Source organism: Ciconia boyciana, chromosome 33 (assembly GCF_034638445.1).
Source record: "Ciconia boyciana chromosome 33, ASM3463844v1, whole genome shotgun sequence".
NCBI lineage: Eukaryota > Metazoa > Chordata > Aves > Ciconiiformes > Ciconiidae > Ciconia > Ciconia boyciana.
In genome coordinates, this window is record NC_132966.1 from 1155105 (window position 1) to 1178176 (window position 23072).

At 67.7% G+C, this 23072-nt stretch overlaps 5 protein-coding genes across 5 annotated transcripts in view; 3 read left to right on the forward strand and 2 right to left on the reverse strand.

The window, feature by feature from the left end:
- Window positions 1–1877: 1877 nt before the first annotated feature.
- On the reverse strand, window positions 1878–13084 carry STRN4 (striatin 4). The gene is given in 17 exon segments (XM_072848857.1): window positions 1878–3411; window positions 3915–4001; window positions 4104–4202; window positions 4275–4415; window positions 4516–4686; window positions 4938–5059; window positions 5177–5224; window positions 5321–5496; window positions 5988–6103; window positions 6212–6313; window positions 6399–6537; window positions 7671–7807; window positions 7891–8063; window positions 8143–8221; window positions 8311–8384; window positions 8529–8632; window positions 12821–13084. Coding segments are annotated over 17 exon segments (2154 nt in total). The 5' UTR covers window positions 13037–13084; the 3' UTR covers window positions 1878–3241.
- Window positions 13085–15407: 2323 nt separating this feature from the next.
- On the forward strand, window positions 15408–16938 carry FKRP (fukutin related protein). The gene has a single exon (XM_072848879.1). It carries the CDS (start codon window positions 15412–15414, stop codon window positions 16861–16863), a length of 1452 nt encoding a protein of 483 aa, XP_072704980.1. The 5' UTR covers window positions 15408–15411; the 3' UTR covers window positions 16864–16938.
- A 1193-nt stretch (window positions 16939–18131) lies between these two features.
- Window positions 18132–23072, forward strand: part of CAPNS1 (calpain small subunit 1) — a 91630-nt gene continuing 86689 nt past the window's right edge. The window contains 1 exon segment of the mRNA XM_072848795.1: window positions 18132–18138. The gene's annotated coding sequence lies outside the window, so the exon portion shown is untranslated.
- Window positions 18236–21924, reverse strand: AP2S1 (adaptor related protein complex 2 subunit sigma 1). Its single transcript, XM_072848732.1, has 5 exons — window positions 21849–21924; window positions 19180–19367; window positions 18826–18939; window positions 18640–18699; window positions 18236–18515 (listed from the first exon to the last, which is right to left on the reverse strand). The coding sequence occupies exons 1-5, from the start codon at window positions 21922–21924 to the stop codon at window positions 18414–18416; spliced, it is 540 nt and encodes a 179-aa protein (XP_072704833.1). The 3' UTR covers window positions 18236–18413.
- The window catches only part of ARHGAP35 (Rho GTPase activating protein 35), a 28055-nt gene continuing 25410 nt past the window's right edge, over window positions 20428–23072 (forward strand). Inside the window, 2 exon segments of the mRNA XM_072848892.1 lie at window positions 20428–20560; window positions 22173–22199. The gene's annotated coding sequence lies outside the window, so the exon portion shown is untranslated.

Genomic DNA, 23072 nt, shown 5'->3' on the forward strand with positions numbered 1-23072 from the left:
ACACCCCACACCTGCCCCCCAAACCTCTCTGGGGGCCCCCCCCATAGGGGCCCCCCCCATAGGCCCCCCCCCCCCCATAGTGTGCCCCCCCCTCGGTACCCGCAGGACCCTCATGCTCAGCCCGGCCCGATCGTCCTCTGCCACCACAAAGGACACGGGGGGGACACACAGACACGGGGGGCGGACACGGGGGGCGGACACGGGGGGCCGGGCCAGGGCTGGTGACACCCAGCCCCGTGCCTGCGCCGTCACGTGTCACCTCCCCGTGTCCCCATCGGCAGCGCCCTGGGCCACCCCCCCGTGGCCTTGTGACCCCCCAGTCCTGTGACCTCCCCATGTCCCCAACCCTCTGTCCTCATGGCCCTGTGACCCCCCAGTGTCCCCCTGTCCCCATCCCAGTGTCCCTGTGACCCCCCCATGGCCTTGTGACCCCCATGGCCCTGTCCCCATGGCCTTGTGACCCCCCCATGTCCCCATTCTGGTATCATGTCCCTGTGACTCCTGGTGTCCCCCCCTGTCCCCACCCCCATGACCCTGTGACTCCTGGTGTCCCCTGTGTCCCCATGGCCCTGTGACCCCCCCGTCCCCATCCCAGTGTCCCTGCGACCCCCCCATGGCCTTGTGACCCCCATGGCCCTGTCCCCATGGCCTTGTGGCCCCCCTGGTCCTGTGACCCTCATGTCCCCATCCCCATGTCCCCCTGTCCCCAACCCTGTGACCCCACCCACGTCCCCTCCCCGTGTCCTCATGTCCCTGTCACTCTGGGTGTCCCCAGGTGTCCCCATGGCCCTGTGACCCCCCCCATTTCCCCACTGTCCCTACCCCTGTGTCCCTGCGACCCCCCACCCTGTGACCCTCATGTCCCCATCCCCATGTCCCCCTGTCCCCAACCCTGTGACCCCCCCACGTCCCCTCCCCATGTCCTCATGTCCCTGTCACTCCGGGTGTCCCCCTGTCCCCATCCCCATGTCCCTGTGACTCCCGGTGTCCCCCGTGTCCCCACGGCCCTGTGACCCCCCCGCAGTGTCCCCCCCCGTCCCCATCCCAATGTGTCCCCCCCCGTGACCTTGGTGTCCCCATCCAGCCCCATGGCCAGTCCTGGACCCCGCGTCCTTGTGTCCCCGCGGGGACGTGGGGGGGGGACACAACAGGCAGCGACAGAGGGGACAGGGGGTGACACAGCCTGTGGGGCCCCCGGAGCCGGGGGGGACACACCAGGTCCCCGAGGGGCAGAGGGGGGCTGGGGGGGACAAATTAGGGGTCAATTAAAGGGGGGCTTTTGGGGGGGCAATTAGGGGCTGGGGGATCAGGGTGTCGGGGGGCACAAAGGGGGCCTGGGGGACATTTGGGGGTTAGGGGACATCAAGGTAGAAGGGGGGCCACGGGGTGCTGGGGGGGGGCTATTGGGGTATTAGGGGCTGGCGGGGGTGCTGAGGGGTGTTGGGGGGTCCCAAGTCCCGTGCCCCCCCCACCCCCCAGCAGCAGCGCAAGGCTCTTGGCAAAGGGCTTTATTGAGGCACGACCCTCTTCGCCCCCCCCCAAAAAAGACACCAAATAAATATACAATAAAAAGCAACCGGCGTTAAAAGGGCAATTTGGGGGGCCGGGGGGGAGCAAAGGGGGCCTGGGGCCCGGACTATCACACAGTGATAAGGCGGCGGTGACAGAAGCCCCCGGGGGGGGCAATGGGGGCGAGGGGATGGGGGGGGGCTTCACGGCTGTACAACATATACAAGGGGGCCCCCGGGAGGGTTTGGGGGCCCCTGGTTGTGGTAGTGTTGGGGGCCCCCCCAGGGGGCTTCAGGATGGAACTGCCCCTGGGGGGTGTAGTGCTGCGGGGGGCGTGAGAGCCGCCCCCCCCCCCCGGGGGGTATATAGAGCCCCAGGGGGGTCTATAAGGTCCATAATTGCCCCTGGGGGGATAAGGCCCATAATTGCCCCGGGGGGGGAATAAGGCCCATATGTTACGTAGTGCCCCCCCCCGCGGGGTGGATAGATCCTATAGGTGCCTCAGGGGGTGGATTGAGGCCGTAACTGCCCTGGGGGGGGGCACAGAGCCCTTAACTGCCCCTGGGGGTACGGAGAGCCCCCCCCCAGGGACGAGACAGGGCCCACAGCTGGCCCGGGGGGGCACGTAGAGGCTTTAAGTGCCCCTGGGGGGGTATAGAGCCCATAAGTGCCCCCCCGGGGCGTTATATAGAGCCCATAAGTGCCCCCGGGGGGGTCCACAGAGCTCATAACTGCCCCCAGGAGGGTATATAGAGCTGGTAACTGTCCCCGGGGGGGGGTATATAGAGTCCATAAGTGCCCCCAGGGGGTATACGGAGCCCATAATTGCCCCGGGGGGGTATATAGAGTCAATAAGTGCCCCCAGCAGAGGTATGTAAAGCCCATAAATGCCCCTGGGGGGGGTATACAGGGCCCATAACTGCCCCCCAGGGATATATAGAGCCCATAATTACCCCTGAGGGGGGTATACAGAGCCCATAACTGCCCCCCCCGGGATATATAGAGCCCATAATTACCCCTGAGGGGGGTATACAGAGCCCATAACTGCCCCCCAGGGATATATAGAGTCCATAATTGCCCCCAGAGGGGTATACAGAGCCCATAACTGCCCCCCCCCGGGATATATAGAGCCCATAATTACCCCTGGGGGGGTATATAGAGCCCATAATTGCTCCCAGAGGGGTATACAGACCCCATAACTGCCCCCCAGGGATATATAGAGCCCATAATTACCCCTGAGGGGGGGTATATAGAGCCCATAACTGCCCCCCCCGGGATATATAGAGCCCATAATTGCTCCCAGAGGGGTATACAGGGCCCATAATTGCCCCTGGGGGGGTATACAGAGCCCATAACTGCCCCCCAGGGATATATAGAGCCCATAATTACCCCTGAGGGGGGTATATAGAGCCCATAATTGCTCCCAGAGGGGTATACAGAGCCCATAATTGCCCCTGGGGGGTATATAGAGCCCATAATTGCCCCCAGAGGGGCATATAGAGCCCATAAGCGCCCCCTGCCCTCCCCCCCAGCCAGGCTCCCTGGGGCGTCACGAGCTGCAGGGAGCCGCCGGGCTCAGCTCCCCGAGAGGAGAGGGAGAGGAAGGCGACAAAGGCCACCCCCGCCGCCGCGCGTCCCCTCTGCGTCACACACCCGGCGGCCGCGTGTGTCCCCCCCGCCCCCCGTGTCCGTGTCCATCCCCCCCCCACCCCACCCCGCCCCGTCCCCGGCGTCACACGAAGACCTTGGCGAGGGCGTCGGCGCCGGCGCTGGCGCTGAGGGCGCGGCTGGGGTGGAAGGCGACGGCGTGGACGGCTTCCTCGTGCTTCTTGCGGTGCGCCGTCAGCTCCTGCACGCACGTCTTGTGGGCCAGGTGCCACAGGCGCAGCGAGCAGTCGTGACCTGCGAGGGGTTGGGGGGGGGAAATAGGAGGTTGGGGGGGGGGACAAGGGACACACGGGGACACCCAGGTGTCCTGGGGACACCCAGGTAGCCGGGGAGGGACAGGGGATGGAGGGTGGGTGAGGCCCGGCCGGCGGCGGGAGGGAACGGAGGAGTTTGGGGAGTCTCAAGGGAGGATTTTGGGGATGGGGGACACAGAAAAGGGGGGGCAGGAATTTGGGGAGCGGAAAGGGTGGGGTGTCAGGTCCCTGGGTCACCCCGGGGTGGGGACAGCGGGGAGGGGACAGGCAGAGGTGGCCGAGGAGCGCTGAGACCCGGCGCGCTCGTTTCACAGATGAGCAGCAGGAAGGTGCCGGAGGTGGGGAGGGGGACAGGGACGGGGTTGGGGACAGGGATGGGGTTGGGGACAGGGGGTTGGGGACAGGGATGGGGTTGGGGACAGGGGGTTGGGGACAGGGATGGGGCTGGGGACAGGGATGGGGCTGGGGACAAGGGACGCTTACTGCCGGACATGAGGAAGACACCGTTGGGGTCGACGGCCAGGCAGGTGACGGCGTCCAAGTGGGCCACCATGGAGTGCACGACTTTACCTGGCGGTGGGAAATGGGGGTGGCAGCGGTGACAGGGACGTCCCCAACCCCCTCCCCCAGCCTCGTTAGGGCTAACGAAGCCCCCCCCCCCCCCATCCCAACCTGTCCGGTTGTCGAGGAAGCGGATGCCGCGGTCATCGCTGGCGGTGATGGTGAGGGGCTGCGAGGGGTGGCTCACCACCTGGTTGACCTGGCTGCCACCTGCGTTGGGGACACCAGGATCAGGCCCCCGGCGGTGACAAGGACACGGGGAACACCTCACGCTTCACTCACCGCCGCCCGGCCGGGCCTCGAGCACCAAAACGGGTCGAGCCGCCTCCACGTCGTAAAGCACCGCGGCGCCCGTCCGGAAAGCCGCCACGGCGTGGCCGGGCTGGGTGACCGAGAAGGTGACGGAGGTGGGGACACCGTGCTCTGCAGGAGAAGGGAGGGGGGGACACACGACAGGGAGGGGTGACAGGGGGGTGGCGGGGACATCCCCGATGCCGAGGGGACGCCCCCCTGCCCGGCTCACCGCTCTGGGCGTCGTAGGTGCTGAGGCAGGCGCCGTCCTCGCGCCGGGGGTCCCAGATGCGGACGGTGCCGTCGGCGGAGCAGGAGGCCAGGCGGTCGCCGGCGGGGTTGAAGGCCAGGCCCCAGACGGCGTCCCCGTGGCCCTCCAGGACGCCACTGAGCACCCCGGGGTCTGGGGACACCGGGAAACGTCACCTCGGGGCGGGAGGGGACAGCACCCGGGGAGGTGGCATGGCAGCCGGGGGGGTGGCACGGCAGGCAGGGGGGGACACCGCGGTGATGCCGCGGCCAAAGGGGGTGATGCCGCAGCCGGAGGGGGTGACGCCGCGGGGCTGGGGACCCAGCGGGTGCAGATGTCACCTGCGCCATCGCCACGTCCCCGTGTGTGTGTGTCCCCCCCCCTCCCCGGGCGGGGACACCCACCGTAGCCGTCGTAGGGGTCCATGTCGAGGTCGGGGAGGCGCCAGCGGCGGATGCGGGCGTCCACGCCAGCGCTGCAGCACAGGGCGCTGTCGCGGCCCATGGCGACGGCGAGCACCGGGCCCCTGCGGGGATGGGGACGAGGTGACAGGGACCTCGGGGTGGCCCCAGAGCCACCCGCTCTCCCCAGACCGGCCCGTGTCCCCCGCCCCGAGCCCAGCGCCCCGGTCCCCGTCCCCTACCTGTGCCCGCGGAAAGCGTACACCGGCTCCACGTCCAGCGCCGCGTTCCTGGAAAGGGGACGAGAAGGGGGTGACAACTGCGCCCCGGGGGGTGTCCCCGTCCCTGCCACCCCTCTGTCACCCTCACCCCCACCCAGCACCCACTTTTTGGGGGCGACGGGTTTCTGGAGGTTCCAGAGCTTGAGGGTGCCGTCCTCGGAGGCGGTGAGCAGCGCGGCCTCGGCGGGGTGGAAGGCCAGACCCCGCACGGCGTCGTAGTGGCTGCGCAGGGTGAACTTGGGGCTCCACGTCTTCTTCAGGGCGTCCCGGCCCTCCGGGAGCTGCGGGGACACGGGGGGACAATGGCAGGGGACAGTGGCCAAGGGGCGGTGGCACCCCACGGTCACGGCTGGGGCTTGTGGCAGGTGGGTTTTGGTGGCCAGAGGGCGAGGAGAGGACGGGGGTGGGACCAAAGGGATGTGATGGGGACCAGGGTGGATGTTCATGCAGGGGTGGTGACATGATGGGGACAGCAGAGCCCAGGGGACGCTCAGGGCAGGTTTGGGGACACCACGGGGACAGTGGAGGCCAGGGGACGCTCAGGGCAAGTTTGGGGACACCACGGGGACAGCAGAGCCCAGGGGACGCTCAGGGCAGGTTTGGGGACACCACGGGGACAGTGGAGGCCAGGGGACGCTCACGGCCATGTTTGGGGACAACAGCGCCAAGGGGATACTCGGGGCAGGTTTGGGGACACCACGGGGACAGCGGAGCCCAGGGGACGCTCAGGGCAGGTTTGGGGACACCACGGGGACATGGGAAGGTGACTCACGTCGCAGCTGAGCTCGTTGTCGTTGGTGACGGTCAGGTCGGCCAGGTCCCCCAGGCTGACGGCACCGCCACCGATGCTGTCCATGATGAAGACGTCGGAGGAGATGCCCAGAGACCCTGCGGAGGAGAGCGGCTGGGGACACGGGGACACCCCCAAGGGACACGGGGACACCCCCAGGGGACACGGGGACACCCCCAGGGGGACGGGGACCCCCAGGACCGTACCTTCGTGAGGCCGCGGTGGCACCGCAGCGGCGGGTTTCGGTGGGAGCCCGTCCACGTCCCGCAGGTCGGCCAGCATCCCCCGCAGCCGGCCCCGGCGACTCTCTGCGGGGACACAAGGGGGGGGGGGGTCAAAGGGGGTCCCCCAAATTTGCCGGGGTCCCCCCGCTCCACCCCGGGCCCTGCTCACCGAGCTCCACGCCCTCCCCGGCCCGCCGGCCGGCCCCGTTCTCCCCGGAGCCGAGGAAGTCGAACTCGTTGAGGGCGTCCTCCGAGTCTTCATCGTCATCCTCATCCTCCACCTCGGGCAGGAGGGGTTTGGGGGTGAGCTGAGGAGGGGGGATTGGGGGGTCACGGCCCGTTTGGGGGGCGACCCCCAAAGCCACCGGGAGAGATGGTGGAAACGGGGGGCACGAGTGCTGCTCCCTGCAGCCGCTGGGTTTGTGGGAACCCCCTGGGGTTTGGGGGACCCCCGGGTTTGGGGGACACCCACATTTGGGGGACACCCACATTTGGGGGACACCCACATTTGGGGGACATCCCAGTTTGGGGGACCCCCGGGTTTGGGGGATGTCCTCTGGTTTGGGGGATGCCCAAGCTTGGGGGGGACCCCAGGTTTGGGGGATGCTCAAGTTTGGGGAACCCCTCAGGTTTGGGGGAGCTCCCCAGGTTTGGAGGACGCCTCAGATTTAGGGGATCCCCTCAGGTTTGGGGGACACCCAGGTTCGGGAGATCCCCCTCTGGTTTGGGGAATGCCCAGGCTTGGGGGACCCCCCCCCAGGTTTGGGGGGATGCTGAGGTTTAGGGGATCCCCAGATTTGGGTGGCACCCCAGGTTTGGGGGTGCCCCGGGCCTCAGGGACCCTCCCCAAGCTTTGGGGGTTGCCTCCAATGTAGGGAATCCCCTCAGATTTAGGGGATCCCCCCAGGTTTCGGGGTGCCCCAGGCCTGAGGGTCCCCCCTCCCCAGGTTTGGGCGATGCCTCAGATTTAGGGGACCCCCTCAGATTTAGGGGACCCCCCCCAGGTTTAGGGGACCCCCCCCAGGTTTGAGGGCTGCCCTAGGCCTGAGGGCCCCCACCCCAAGCTTTGGGCAATGCCTCAGATTTAGGGGACCCCCTCAGATTTAGGGGACCCCTCCCACGTTTGGGGGTGCCCCAGGCCTGAGGGTCCCCCCTCCCCGGGTTTGGGTGATGCCTCAGATTTAGGGGACCCCCCCACGTTTGGGGGTGCCCCAGGCCTGAGGGCCCCCCCAAGCTTTGGGCGATGCCTCAGATTTAGGGGACCCCCCCCAGGTTTGGGGGTGCCCCAGGCCTGAGGGTCCCCCTCCCCAGGTTTGGGCGATGCCTCAGATTTAGGGGACCCCCTCAGATTTAGGGCCCCCCCAGGACACCTTTGGGGGTACCCAGTTTGAGGGACCCCCAGTTTTGGGGACACCCCCCCCCTCCCCACGATTTCGCTTGCCTTCACTCGCTGCTTCTTGTGCTGGGGCTGGGCGGGGGGGGGAAGGCTCTCGGCGTCCTCGGCCTCCTCACTGTTCTCGTCCTCGCCGCCGGGCGCGAAGGGGACCTGCTCCAGGCCCCGCCCCCCCGTTCCTCCGTCTCCTTCCCGGCGTTCCTGCGAGCGGGAAGCGCGGGGTCGGAATTTGGGGGGGACACCCAGTGAACCCCAAAACCACCCCCACCCCCCCACCTTTCAAGCTCTCACCTCTGGATCTGCTCCTCGATGCGCCGCACCAGCAGGGCGTCCGTGGCCGGCGGGCTACCGGGAGCCGGGGGGCCGCGGCCCAGCAGCGAGCGGACGCGGCGCGACCGCATGTCCAAGATGGTGTCGCTGTACCCCACTTCCTCCAGGTACCTGTTTGGGGGGGGGGACACACACGCATCACACAGGGTACCCCAAAACCCGCCCCCCCCCCCCGCCCCGAGTCACTCACTGCCGCAGCAGTTGCCGGCCCTCCTTCCAAGCCAGCGGGCCACCCTCCAGCGATGTCACCTCCGCGGGGCCGTTGGACACTGCAGGGGGGACACGTGGGGTGACATGGGGGGTCAGGCACCCCAAAAGCCACCCGTGTCACCCCCGCCCCGGGGATGGGGACACTCACCCGGCTCCGTCCCCTCCGGTTTCTTCTCCCCCGGCGTCAGCTCGGTGCCGAATTTCAGTTTGTGGTACTTGGACCTGGAGGGGGGGGGGGGGGGACACACACAGAGGTGACGGTGGCCTCAAAACGAGGCGGGGTGGTGGCCCCCCGACACGAGGAGGTGACGGTGACCACCAAAAGGAATGAGGGGACCGCTGAGTTTTGGGGTGTCCCCCCCCCACCTCTCCTGTTTGAGGGCGTATTCCAGCATCTTGATGCGTCGCACCAGGTCGGTCTTGAGGTTCTCCTGCCCCTTGCGCTCGCCCTGCAGAAAGGCCACCTGCGCCTGCGGGGACACGGTGACAAGGGACACGGTGACAAGGGACACGGTGACAAGGGACATCAGGGCCACCGCTGCCCCCCCAAATAACCCCCCCTCCCTCCCATCCCGGATGCAAAAGGTAGGGGACAAGGGTGGGGGCTGCAGGGGGGGGACACGGCGTTTGGGGGGGGATAGAGGGTGGGTGACACGGGGACAAGTGGCTCTGGTCACCGGGATAGGAGGTGGCACCGGAGGTGGCCTTGGGAGTGACATGGATGGCCCTCGGGCTTGGTGACAGCTCTGGGAGGGACACCAGTGGCCCCAGGAGCAGTGCCACCAGCCCCAGGCTTGGTGACAGCCCCAGGAGTGTCACTGGTGGCCCCAGGGGTGACACTGGTGGCCCCAGAGCTCGGTGCCAGTCCTGGCAGGGACACTGGTGGCCCCAGGGGTGACACTGGTGGCCCCAGAGCTCGGTGCCAGTCCTGGCAGGGACACTGGTGGCCCCAGGGGTGACACTGGTGGCCCCAGAGCTCAGTGCCAGTCCTGGCAGGGACATTGGTGGCCCCAAGAACAGTGCCACCAGTCCCAGGTTCTGTGACGGCCCCAGGCGTGACACTGGTGGCCCCAGAACTCTGTGCCAGTCCTGGGAGTGACACCGGTGGCCCCAGAAGCAAAGCCACCAGCCCCAGGCTTGGTGACAGCCCCAAGAGTGACACTGGTGGCCACAGAGCTCAGTGCCAGTCCTGGCAGGGACACCGGTGGCCCCCGGAGCAGTGCCACCAGCCCCAGGCTTGGTGACAGCCCCAGGGGTGACACTGGTGGCCCCAGAGCTCGGTGCCAGTCCTGGCAGTGACAGTGGTGGCCCCAGGGGTGACACCGGTGGCCACAGAGCTCGGTGCCAGTCCTGGCAGGGACACCAGTGGCCCCAGCAGTGACACTTGGTGGCCCCAGAGCTTGGTGCCAGTCCTGGCAGTGACAGTGGTGGCCCCAGCAGTGACACCGGTGGCCACAGAGCTCGGTGCCAGTCCTGGCAGGGACACTGGTGGCCCCCGGAGCAGTGCCACCAGCCCCAGGCTTGGCGACAGCCCCAGGAGTGACACTGGTGGCCCCAGAGCTCGGTGCCAGTCCTGGCAGGGACACTGGTGGCCCCAGCAGTGACACCGGTGGCCACAGAGCTCAGTGCCAGTCCTGGCAGGGACACTGGTGGCCCCAGCAGTGACACTTGGTGGCCCCAGAGCTTGGTGCCAGTCCAGGCAGGGACACTGGTGGCCCCAGCAGTGACACTTGGTGGCCCCAGAGCTCGGTGCCAGTCCAGGCAGGGACACTGGTGGCCCCAGCAGTGACACTTGGTGGCCCCAGAACTCGGTGCCAGTCCTGGCAGGGACACTGGTGGCCCCAGCAGTGACACCGGTGGCCCCAGAGCTCGGTGCCAGTCCAGGCAGGGACACTGGTGGCCCCAGCAGTGACACCGGTGGCCACAGAACTCGGTGCCAGTCCTGGCAGGGACACTGGTGGCCCCCGGAGCAGTGCCACCAGCCCCAGGCTTGGTGACAGCCCCAGGAGTGACACTGGTGGCCCCAGAGCTCGGTGCCAGTCCTGGCAGGGACACTGGTGGCCCCAGCAGTGACACTGGTGGCCACAGAGCTCAGTGCCAGTCCTGGCAGGGACACCGGTGGCCCCAGCAGTGACACTTGGTGGCCCCAGAGCTCGGTGCCAGTCCTGGCAGGGACACTGGTGGCCCCAGGGGTGACACTGGTGGCCCCAGAGCTCGGTGCCAGTCCTGGCAGGGACACCAGTGGCCCCAGCAGTGACACTGGTGGCCCCAGAGCTCGGTGCCAGTCCTGGCAGTGACAGTGGTGGCCCCAGGGGTGACACCGGTGGCCACAGAGCTCAGTGCCAGTCCTGGCAGGGACACTGGTGGCCCCAGCAGTGACACCGGTGGCCACAGAGCTCAGTGCCAGTCCTGGCAGGGACACTGGTGGCCCCAGCAGTGACACCGGTGGCCACAGAGCTCAGTGCCAGTCCTGGCAGGGACACCAGTGGCCCCAGCAGTGACACTGGTGGCCCCAGAGCTCGGTGCCAGTCCTGGCAGTGACAGTGGTGGCCCCAGCAGTGACACTTGGTGGCCCCAGAACTCGGTGCCAGTCCTGGCAGGGACACCAGTGGCCCCAGCAGTGACACTTGGTGGCCCCAGAGCTCGGTGCTAGTCCTGGCAGGGACACTGGTGGCCCCAGCAGTGACACCGGTGGCCACAGAGCTCGGTGCCAGTCCTGGCAGGGACACTGGTGGCCCCAGGGGTGACACCAGTGGCCACAGAGCTCAGTGCCAGTCCTGGCAGGGACACCAGTGGCCCCAGCAGTGACACTGGTGGCCCCAGAGCTCGGTGCCAGTCCTGGCAGTGACAGTGGTGGCCCCAGCAGTGACACCGGTGGCCACAGAGCTCAGTGCCAGTCCTGGCAGGGACACTGGTGGCCCCAGCAGTGACACCGGTGGCCCCCAGAGCAGTGCCACCAGCCAGGGGCTCGGTGCCAGCGGTGGGGGGGGCCCCCGAAGCAGGGGGGGACGCAGCCGGTGCTGCGGGGCGGGTGACGCCGTCACCGTTATTGGGGTGGGGGTCCCCAGTTATTGGGGTGCAGGGGGTCCCCAATTCCGGAGCAGGGGGTCCCCAGTTCTGGGGTGCTGGGGGGTCCCAGACATTGGGGAATGGGGGGTTCCCCAATTCCAGAGCAGGGGTCCCCAGTACTGGGGTGCTGGGGGTCCCCAATATCGGGGTGCTGGGGGTCCCGGACATTGGGGAACAGGGGGTCCCCAATTCCAGAGCAGGGGTCCCCAATATCGGGGTGCAGGGGTCACGGACATTGGGGAACAGGGGTGTCCCCAATTCCAGAGCAGGGGTCCCCAATTCTGGGGTGCTGGGGGGTCCCAGACACTGGGGAACAGGGGGTCCCCAATACTGGGGCAGAGGGTCCCCAGTTCCGGAGCAGGGGGTCCCCAATTCCAGGGTGCTGGGGTGTCCCGGACATTGGGGAACAGGGGGTCCCCAATACCGGAGCAGGGGGTCCCCAATTCTGGGGTGCTGGGGGTCCCCGATACTGGGGCTGAGGGTCCTTGATACTGAGGCGCAGGGGGTCCCGGATATTGGGGTGCAGGGGGGGTCCCCAATACCAGCTCTGAGGGTCCCCAGTATCAGGGCTGGGGGATCCTGGACCCTGGGGTGCAGGGGGGGTCCCCAATACCAGGCCTGGGGTCCCCGATACTGGGGCTGGGGGTCCTTGATACCAAGGGGCAGGGGGGCCCCCAATATTGGGGCACAGGGGGGTCCCTGACATCAGGGCTGAGGGTCCCCGATACTGGGGGGCAGGGGATCCCCAATACTGGGGCGCAGGGGACGCAGCGGGTGCTCTGGTCCCTGTTATAAGGGTTGGGGGTCCCCAATACCGGGGCTGGGGGGTCCCCGGTACTGGGGTGCAGGGGAGTCCCTGACATTGGGGTGCAGGGGAGTCCCCAGTCCTGAGGCTGAGGGTCCCTGATACTGGGGTGTGGGGGGACCCCAGTACGGGGGCTCCCCCATACCCAGGCACAGGAGGGGTCCCCCATACTGGGGGGGGTGTCCCTGATCCCAGGGGTGGGGTTCCCCAATACCGGAGTGTGGGGGTCCCTCATACTGGGGGTGGGGGTCCCCAATACCAGGGTGTGCGGGGGGATCCCCAATATCGGGGCTAGGGGGTTCCCAATCCCAGGGCTGGGGGGGGTCCCCTCACACCGAGGCTGGGGGGTCCCGAGCCTGGGGGTCCCCAATCCCAGGGCTGGGGGGGTCCCTCACAGCAGGGTGGGGGGGGTCCCCAATACCGGGGAATCCCCAACACCGAGGCTGAGAGGTCCCGAGCCTGGTGGTCCCCAATACCGGGGCTGGGGGGTCCCCAATACCCGGGGGATCCCCAGCACCGAGGCTGAGGGGTCCCGAGCCTGGGGGTTCCCGGTCCCGGGGGGTTCCCTCACAGCGGGGCGCGGGGGATCCCCAATACCGGGACTGGGGGGGTCCCCGGTCCCGGCTCCCGCTCCCCCGCCCCGGTGCCGCCGGTGCCCGCCCCCCGCTCCCGCCGCCCGGCGGCCATTTCCTCCCAAGATGGCGGCGGCGGCGGCGGCGGCCCCGGTAACCCCCGGCGGGGCTGGGGGGGGCCGGGCTGGGGGTCCCGGGCGCGGCGCCGGTACCTGGAGCTCGGCCCGCTCCGCCTCCCAGCGCCCCTTCTCGGCCTCGAAGCGCGCCCACTCGTGCTGGATGAAGTGCAGGATACCGGGCAGGCTCAGCCCGCCGCGGCCCGCCGGTTCGGGGCCGGGACCGGGGCTGGGTCCGGGGCCAGGAGCGGGGGGGGGCCCGGCGGGGGGCGGCTGGGCCCGCGCCGCCGCCGCCGCCCGCCCCGCCGCCATCACGGCTGCCACAAAGGGAGCCGCGGGGCCGCCGCCGCCGCCGCTTCCTGCCAGAAAGGGAGCCGGAAGTGGGGGGGCGGGGCCGGCCCGCCGTTGCCGCGGCAACAGCGCCCGCGGGCGGTACGGGGGACGGGGGGACACGGGGCTGCAGGGGACGGGGGTATAGGGGCTATAGGGGACGGGGGGTATGGGGGCTATAGGGGCTATAGGGGACGGGGGTATAGGGGACGGGGGTATAGGGGCTATAGGGGACGGGGGTATGGGGGCTATAGGGGACGGGGCATATGGGGGCTATAGGGGACGGGGGCTGCAGGGGACAGGGGTTATAGGGGCTATAGGGGACGGGGGTATAGGGGACGGGGGTATAGGGGCTATAGGGGACGGGGGTATAGGGGACAGGGGGTATAGGGGCTATAGGGGACGGGGGTATAGGGGCTATGGGGGCTATAGGGTACGGGGGCTGCAGGGGACGGGGGTTATAGGGGCTATAGGGGACGGGGGTATAGGGGACGTGGGGTATAGGGGCTATAGGGGACGGGGCTACAGGGGATGGGGGTATAGGGGCTATGGGGCTATAGGGGACAGGGGGTATAGGGGACGGGGGGTATAGGGGCTATAGGGGATGAGGGGTATAGGGGACAGGGGGTATAGGGGCTACAGGGGACAGGGGGTATAGGGACTATAGGGAATGGGGTGTATAGGGGACAGGGGGCACGGGGCTGCAGGAGATCCGGGAGGCCTATAGGGGCAGGGCGTAGAGGGGCTGCAGGGGACGGGGGTATAGGCGCTATAGGGGATGCAGGGGATCTATAGGGGATGGGGGTATAGGCGCTATAAGGGATGCGGGAGGCCTATAGGAGACGGGGGACATGGGGCTGCAGGGGATGGGGTGTATAGGGGCTATAGGGGATGCAAGGGGCCTGTAGGGGAAGGGTGGTATAGGGACTGTAGGGGATGGGGGGACATGGGGCTGCAGGGGATGGGGGTATAGAGGCTATAGGGGACAGGGGCTATAGGGGTTGCAGGGGATGGGGGACACGGGGAGCTGTTGGGGCTATAGGGGATGGGGGCTATAGGGCAAGGGGGCTATGGGGGACCTGACAAGAGCACGTATGGGGGCTATAGGGGTGTGTAATGGATGGGGTGCACTGGGGTTTAGGGGGGTTGCAGAGGGGGTATGGGGGTGCATGGGGACCTATGGGGCGTATATGCATGGTGTTAGAGGGACGTATGGGAGCATTTAAAGGCACGGGGAGGTATGGAGGGCTATAGGGGTGTATAGGGGATGGGGTGCATGGCGGGCATGGGGCCAAGGGGGTGTGTAGGGGTGCATGGGGGTGCCTAGGGTGTATATACGGGTGTATATACGGGTGCACGAGGTGTCTGGGTATACGGGGACGTATAGGAGTACATAGGGCGATGCACACAGGTCTAGGAGAACGCATGGAGTGTTGCATAGGGGTGTCTATAGGGGCGCAGAGGGGCACGTAGGGGCTCTCCGGCCTGTATGGAGATGTATAGGGGATTGTATCAGGGTGCGTAGGGGAGCGTAAAGCAGTCCACAGCGTGTTATATAGGGGCACATGAGGTATAGGAGCACATAGGGGTGCCCAGGGGTGTCTATAGGTGCGTGCAGAGATGCATGGGGATGTACAGGGTGGGTAGAGGTGCCTATAGGGGTGACCAGGCAGGTGCAGGGGGAGCGTGTAGGAGTATATAGGGCTGTATACACAGGTATATAGGGCTGTATACACAGATACATAGGGGTATATAGGCACATACGCAATTCCGTGCAAGTATAGAGGGCTATATAAATGTATGTCCCCGTATGCACGCAGCTGCAGGTATAGGCACGCATACACGCATCTATACGTGCAGGTGCGTATATCTGGGCCTACACGGGGCCACCTATAGGTGCCCATCCCATATATAGGTGTGGCACCTACAGGAGCCCCCGGCACCTATAGATGCCCCCCAGCACCTATAGAAGCCCACCAGCACCTATAGGAGCCCGCAAGCCATGCCTGCAACCCACATATCTATAGGGGCTGCCCTTAAAGATGGGGGGGGGCATAGCGCCCGTATAGCGTTGCTATAGCAACCGGGGGTGGCGTTGCCACAGCAACAGATCACTGGGGGGGGATGCCCTGGGCCGCCGGGGGGGGGGGGGGGGGGTCGTTAACGGGGCTCCCTCGTTAATGAGTTCCCTTCGTTAACGCCTCTTCCCCCCCCCCCAGCGCCGCCGGCCAGCCCGCGCCGAGACCGCCGCGCTCGTGACACGTGTGGCAGCACCGGTAGGACCCGGCTGGGGACAAGGCGGCGGCGGAGAGGGGGGGCCCACACCACCAGCGAGGCGGGGGCCACCAAGAGCCAGCATGCGGGTGACGCCGTGCCAGGCCGCCCTGGCAGGGGCCATCGGCCTCAACCTCCTCCTCCTCTACTGCGCCTGGCGAGGGCCGGGGGCATCGCCGCCGTCCTGCCGCCCCCCCCGCGGCGTCCCCGGTGTCACCGTCCTCCTCCGCGACTTCGAGGACTTCGAGAACGACCTGGCGGGGACGGCGCGATCCTTCGCCTCCTTACCCGTCCCGGTGCTGGTCGCCGCCGAAACGGCGCCGTACCCGCCGGTACCGTTACCGGCGGGGGTCGACCTGTTACCGTTACGCCCCGCCGTGGACCGGCCTCCGCCGCTGGCACGTCCCGAGCTCCACGTCCGTACCCGCCACGTGGCTTTGGTCCCCGACGGCACCCGCGCCGTCCCCGGGTTGTTGGAGCGCATGCGGGACGCGCTGGAAGAAGGCGCCGGTGACACCAGGTTGGTGGCGGCGCCGGTGGGATCGGCGCCGTTGCGGTGTCTGGAGCTACGGTTGGAACCGCGGGCGTGGACGGCGCGGTACGGCCCCGCCACGCCGGGGGTTTGCCGGGCGGTGGAGGGGACGGCGGTGCTGCTGCTTCGCACCCGCGACCTCTTCGCTCTCCCCTTCCCCTTGGCGCGACCGGTGCCCACCGCCCTCTTCATCCAGGCGGCGTTCCGGGGTTGGGGGCTACGGGTGATGCCGGCGGCGTTCCCGGCAGCTCGCCGGCCTCCGATCTCCCCCCACGGCCGCTGGAAAGCCGGAAACTTGGCGGAAACCCGGCAGCGCCGGTTGATGCGCGACTTCGGTATCAAACGGGAGGTGCTGGCGGACGGGCGGGAGCGCTGGTACGGCTGCGGCAAGGAGACGGCGCGGTGTTTCGGCACGGTGCACGCCCGTACCCCCCAGTACCTCCTCGCCGGGCGGTGGACCCCTCCGTGCTGCCTACGGGCGCTTCGGGAAACCGCCCGGCACGTAACCGGAGAGCTGGAGGCCGCCGGGGTACGGTACTGGTTAGAGGGGGGGTCGTTACTGGGTGCCGCCCGCCTCGGGGACATCATCCCGTGGGATTACGACGTGGATTTGGGAATTTACCGGGAGGACGTGGGTAAATGCCGGTGGCTGGCGGCGGCGGCGGCGGCACCGGTGGAGGACGCCGAGGGTTTCCTTTGGGAGAAGGCGGCGGAGGGAGACTTTTACCGCGTTCACTACAGCCGGAGCAACCGGTTACACGTGGACCTGTGGCCCTTTTACCCCCGCGGGGGGGTGATGACCAAGGACACGTGGTTGGGGCACCCCCAGGACGTGGAGTTCCCCGAAAGTTTCCTCCGTCCCCGGGTGCCGATGGCCTTTGCCGGTTTCACCGCCATGGCGCCCAACAACGCCCGCGCTTTCCTCGAGCTGAAGTTCGGGCCGGGAGCCATCGAGAACCCCGAGTACCCCAACCCCGCCGTCAAGCGCCTGGGGCAGGACTGAGGGGGGGGGGTGTCCCCGTGGGGTGTCCTGTGTCTGTGTGTCCCCCCCCCCCCCGTGACAATAAACCCTCCTGTGACACCCACGGGGCTCCTTTGCGCCAAAACCTCACCCCCGCGTGGCGCCCGTGGGGGTCCCTCCGCCGCCTGGGCCACCCCCAGGGTCCCCGTGTCACCCTAGGGGGTCCCCTCTGGGCCACCCCTGGCCAGCCCCAGGGTCCCCACTTAACCCCAAGGGGTCCCTCACCCACCCTGGGGGTCCCTCTGCCACCCTACCTGTCCCCAACCACCTTGGGGGGGTCCCCTGGGCCACCCTCGGGGTCCCCAGGGGTCCCCAGGGGTCCCCCACCTACCCTGGGGGGGGCCCCTGGGCCACCCTCGGGGTCACCCACCCACCCTGGGGGTCCCTCTGCCACCCTACCTGTCCCCAACCACCTTGGGGGGGGTCCCCTGGGCCACCCTCGGGGTCCCCAGGGGTCCCCCACCCCCCTGGGGGTCCCTCTGCCACCCTACCTGTCCCCAACCACCTTGGGGGGGTCCCCTGGGCCACCCTCGGGGTCCCCCACCCACCCTGGGGGTCCCTCTGCCACCCTACCTGTCCCCAACCACCTTGGGGGGGTCCCCTGGGCCACCCTCGGGGTCCCCAGGGGTCCCCCACCCACCCTGGGGGTCCCTCTGCCACCCTACCTGTCCCCAACCACTGTGGGGGGGTCCCCTGGGCCACCCTCGGGGTCCCCAGGAGTCCCCCACCCTACCCTGGGGGTCCCTCTGCCACCCTACCTGTCCCCAACCACCCTGGGCCACCTCCAGCCACCCTCGGGGTCCCCAGGAGTCCCCCCACCCATCCTGGGGTCCCCATGCTATCCTGGGGGGTCCCCTTGGGCCACCCCCAGGGTCCCCACTTAATCCCAGGGGTCTCCTACCCACCCTGGGGGTCCCCCCAGCCATCCCTTGGGGTCCCTCTGCCACCCTACCTGTCCCCAACCACCCTGGGGGGGTCCCCTGGGCCACCCTCAGGGTCCCCAGTTGACCCCAGGGGTCCCCCACCCACCCTGAGGGTCCCTCTGCCACCCTACCTGTCCCCAGCCACCCTGGGGTACCCCAGGACTCCCTGGCCACCCCCAAAAGTCCCCTGGGCCACCCCTGGGGTCCCCCGGCCACCCCCCTGCGGCGACAAGGCCACCGACAGAGCCAGAGGAGCGGGAAGGGACCGGAGGTGGGGGACAGTGACCCCCTGCCCCCCGCTGGCCCAGCCGTGGGGTCCCGGCCGAGCCCCCACCCCCAGCAGGGCAAGGGGGGCTTTGTGCCCTCCCCCCCGATTTTGTGCCAAAATGGCGGCAGGTCTGCCCCATCCCGGCCCCGACAGGCGCGGGGGCTCCGGCGCATCGCAGCCACGTTTATTCACAACACGACGACGGGGTTGGGGGGACGCGGAGGGGAGGGGTGGGGACACACACGACACTAAGAACCCCGTGTCACCCTCCTGGGGGGTCCGAGGAGGAGGAGGAGGAAGGCTGGGGGGGGGGGGGGGAAGAGGGGGGGTTTGGTCCCGGCTCACTCCAGCGACTGCAGCATCAGGAGCTGCTTGAGCACCTTGGTCTGGCTCGTTTCCCGGATCTCCCCGGCCAGGAACATCTCGTCCACCACCGTGTAGACCTGCGGCCGGGCCCCAACGGCGTAAGGTGACATCCCCGGGACCCCCATTTAGGGTGGGGGCTCCCCCAAAACCTTCCCCCCCCCCCCCTCAGGGCGTGAGGGAACCCCTCCTTTTTTTCCTCACCTTGTAGAAGTTGAAGACCAAGTCGAGCTCGCAGACGTTGTGGAAATATTCATTGAGGACCTGCGGGAGGGAGGAACGGGCAGGACGCGACCGGGCGATAAGGAAGGGCGGCGGGAGGGGGACGACGTTCGTTAGCGCGGGTGCGTTAATTAAAAATTAACGGGAGCCGAGGGGCGGTCGCCTCACCTCCACGAAGTTGTGGATGGCTTCGAGGTAAGCCAGGTTGTTGTCGGTGACGTCGACGCAGATGCAGAAGTAAAGCCCCGCGTAACGCCGGTAGATGATCTTGAAGTTGCGGAACTGGGAGGAAAGAGGGGAGACGCGTGTTAAAAAAAGAAAAAAAAAAAAAAAAAAGGGGAACTGGGAGGACTGGGAGGAGCGGGACGCAGCCCAACACGGCCGCACGCTTCATCCCCGCTGGGAAAACCCGCAACGCTCGGCCTCGGGGTTGATCCCGGCGCTCCAGACTTACCTCTTGGATAGGGAAACGGGGAAGCGGGAGATTTGGGGTGAAATTTGAGCTTTTTGGGGGGTCGTTACCTCCACAAAATTGGTGTGCTTGGCGTCGCGGACGGTGACGACGGCGTGGACCTCCTCGATCAGCTTCTGCTTCTCGTCATCGTCGAACTGCATGTACCACTTGGCCAGGCGGGTTTTCCCGGCCCGGTTCTGGATCAGGATGAAGCGGATCTGCCCCGGGAAGGGGGGGACAAAATGGAGGATTGGGGCTGGGGGGGGGCAGAGCAGGGGGTTGGGGGTTCCCTCCTCCCCCCCATCCTCTTTTTTTGGGCCCACCCATAGGGTGACTATAATGGGGGTCCCCCCCAAGCTGCCCCCAGCAGCCCTTCCCTATAGGGACACTATAATGGGGTACCCTATAGGAGCCCCCCGAAGCTCTCCTGCCCCGTGGGGAGCTCCAATACCCCCCCCCCAAGCCGCTCCCTATAGGGACACTATAAGGGGACACACTATAGACCCCCCAAGCCACCCCGCCCCATGGGACACCCCCATATCCCCCTCCAAGGCCTCTGCCCCCAAACACCATCAGGGGGAGCCCCCAGGCCTCTCCCTGCCGGGGCTCGGCCCGGTGTCGTGTGTGTGTCCCCCCCCACTCCTCACCATGGCGGGCCCCGCCCCTGCCCCCCGCGGCGCTGCTTGGGCCGGCCCGCTCCCTCCCTCCCGCCCTCCCACCGGATATCCGCTCCGGCCGCGGGGCACGCCGGGACTCGTAGTTCCCGGCTCTGTCCTCAGACTACACTTCCCAAGGGGCTCTGCGCGGGCGCGGGGCATGCCGGGATATATACCCCCCCCAGCACCACCCGCTTCCGCTTCTGCCCGCCGCCGGCAGGGGGCGGCCTCGCCCGGCGGTAATGGCGGCCGCGGCGCGGCCAGGCCTCGTAGGCCGCGGGGGCCCCTCCCGGGCCTGACTCCCCGGCTCCGCGGTTACCGGGGCGGGGGCTGCCCCTGTGAAGCCCCGGCCGCTCCCGGACAGGACCCCCGGTGACACCGGGAGAGTGGAGAGGGGCGGGGGTGGGCGGTCAGCGGCTGTAGGGCGGCGCCGCGCGCATGCGCGCTCCCGACGCTCTCCCCCTTCTCCTCCTCCCCGCGCGCTGCCGCATCGCTCCGCCCCCTCCCCGCCCGCCGCGCATGCGCCGCCGCAGCGCGCCCGCCCGCCCCGCGCGCGCCCCCCGCCCCCGTCCGCGCGGGAGGAGGCGGAGGCGGAGGGAGGGGGAGGAGGAGGAGGAGGAGGAGGAGGAGGAGGGGAGGGGGAGGAAGGCGCCGCCGCCATTACAGGCCGAGCCCGCCCCGGCGGCCCCGCCGCCCCCGCCCCGCCCGCCGCCCCCCGCTGCCGCCCCGAGGGGGGACATGGCGCCTCCGCCCGCCGCCCCCGGCCCGGCCCGCCGCCGCCGCCGCCGTCACGGTAAGGAACGGTCCCGTGTTCCCCCACCCCCCACCCCCGGCTGGGAACAATGGGGCCGCCCCACCCCGCCGGCCGCGGACCCGCCGGGCCGGCCCACAGCCCCGGCGGGGGGAGCCGGGAGGGGAGCGGGGCCACAGCTCGGGGAGGGGAGGGGGAACCCCGCCATTTGGGGAACGGGGTGGGGGCTCATCCTGGGCCTGGGGGTCCTCCCCGTGAGGGGTCCGGAGGGGAGACCACCCCCGGGGGGGGGGGGACCCTCTCGGGGAGGGGAGACACCCCCCTTAAGGGGAGGTGTCCGGGCAGGGGAGACCCCCTCCCCTTAAGGGGAGACGCCCCCCCTTGTAGGGGAGGGGTCCTGGGATGGGAGACCCCCGTTAGGGGAGAGGTGTGGGGTGGGGAGACCCCCCCTTTAGGAGAGAGGAGACCCCCCCCTTAAGGGGAGGGGTCCAGGGAGGGGGGAGTCCCTGGGCAGAGGAGACAACCCCCCGTTAAGGGGAGGGGTCCTAGGAGGGGAGACCCCCCCCTCCCCCCTTATGGGCAAGGTGCCCCCCCCTCCCCCGGCTAGGGGGGGCTGGGGGGGGGGGGAGGGAAGGGGAGACCCCTTAAGGGGGGCTGGGTACCCCAAGTTAGGGGAAGGAGGGAGACCCCCCCCTTAAAGCATCAGCGACCCCCCACCAGCAAGGGAGGGGAGGGAGGAGACACCCCTCGGGGGGGGGGGAGTGCAGACCCCCATTAAGAGCTTGGGGGCTTCTCCCCCATCCCCAAGGCCCCCCATTTATGGGGGCTGCTCCCCCCCTTTGGGGGGGTGCGATCACCCTGTCCCCCCACTTTGGGGAGGGGAGGAGGGAGGCAGGTATCCCCCTCCCCCAGATTTGTGCCCCTGTGAAGGGTCTCGTGGAGGGGCTGGGGTTTGGGGGGGGCTCCGTGGGGGGGGTTCCCCCAAAACAGAGACAGCCACAGGACCCGGCTTCCCCCCCCCTCAGCCCCCCCAGAGCGGGGGGCAAGCCCTAACCCCCTCCTCAAAAGAAAAGGGGAGGGAGAGAGGGGGGGTCTCCCCCTCCCTGCACCGGCAAAGCCGCAGGCTGCTTTTCGGGGTGCCGCCGCCTTTTCGGGGTGCCCCCCCGCCCTTTTAGGGAGGGGGGCATCTCCAGCATCCGCCTTTTTGGGTGGCAACCCCCCTTTTCCCCCTCCCTTTCATTTTTCCGGCCCATTTCCGAAATCTTCCTCCGCTGACCCGCGTTCCTCCGGTTTTTCCGGCACCGGCAGCGATCCCCCCCCCCCCCCCCACCCCAAGACGAGGTTGGGGTTCCACCGGAGCCACCCGCCGGCAGCTGCCCCCGGCTCCCCCGGAGCGAAGCCGTCATTGCGGCGATGCCCACCGGCAATTAAAAAAAAAAAAAAAAAAACAACAAAAAAAACGCCTTTTTATTCGGTAATAAATTGACGGCGCCGGCTGCGGGCCGGGGAAACGGTTAAGGCATTCGCCGGGAGATTAAGCTTTGCACAATGATTCTTTATATTTGGGGTTTTTAATGGAAACGGGGGCTTTGATTTCTCGATACTGATTTTTATTTTATTTTTTTAATTTTTTTTTTTTTTTTTTTTCCTCCAGGAGCTGCCGTATCCGCACGAGCCGCCGGTAATTGGCATTTAAATCCGCAGAGATAAAGACGGGCCTGACGCGCGCTCGGGCCGGCTGGTGATGTAATTTTTAATGGCCTGAATTCATTGATTTCTGCTTTCTCCCCGCCGACCCGGGGAGGGGTGGGGGGCAGATTTGAGAAACCGCTTGATTTTAAAATTAAAAACCCAAAAAGGTGCTGAGCTGGGCGCCGAGGCTGCGCCGTGGAGGACGCCTGCTCCTGCGCCGGGGTTCCCGCTGCTTTTCTTATTCTCTCCCGATTTGGGAAAGCTTAATTAGGGTAACGCACTTCGTCAGGCTTTTGGTGGTGCTTGGGAAAATAAATTTAATTTTTTTCTTTTTTTATCCCCCTCCTTTCTCCTGCCGCGTTCCTGGGGGTTTCGGGGCGGCACCGCTCACCTCCGAGCCTTGGAGAGCTTTGATTTTTTCCTTTGCTGCCTTGGGGAAAAAAAAAAAAAGGGTGTTGTGGTTCTGAGCTGCGCGAAACGTCCGATTTTGGGACTTTCCTTGCTCGGGTGTTCGCGCATCTCCTCGTCCCGGCTCGGAGGACAGGATTCCGGGAGCGGCACATCCGAAACGGTAGTCTTTGCCGGAGCGTAGCGCGAGCAGCATCTCCCGGAGAGTGTCGGTGTCTGCGCTCCGGCTCTTCCTTCCTCTCTGCGCCCGCTTTGCTCTTTTTTTTTTAGTCTTTAGGTTTTGGGTTTTTTTTCCCCTTCTTGCCCAGCCGGCCTCGGTTCCCTCCCGGTGTCTCCGCGCCTGCGTCTGCTCCCCAGGTGGGTTTTCCCTCTGTCCTCGTGGCATCGCCCGGCTCAAGGTATCAGCAAATGGTGATTTTTGGAGAGGTTTGGGCTTTACCTGGCTCCGGAGTAG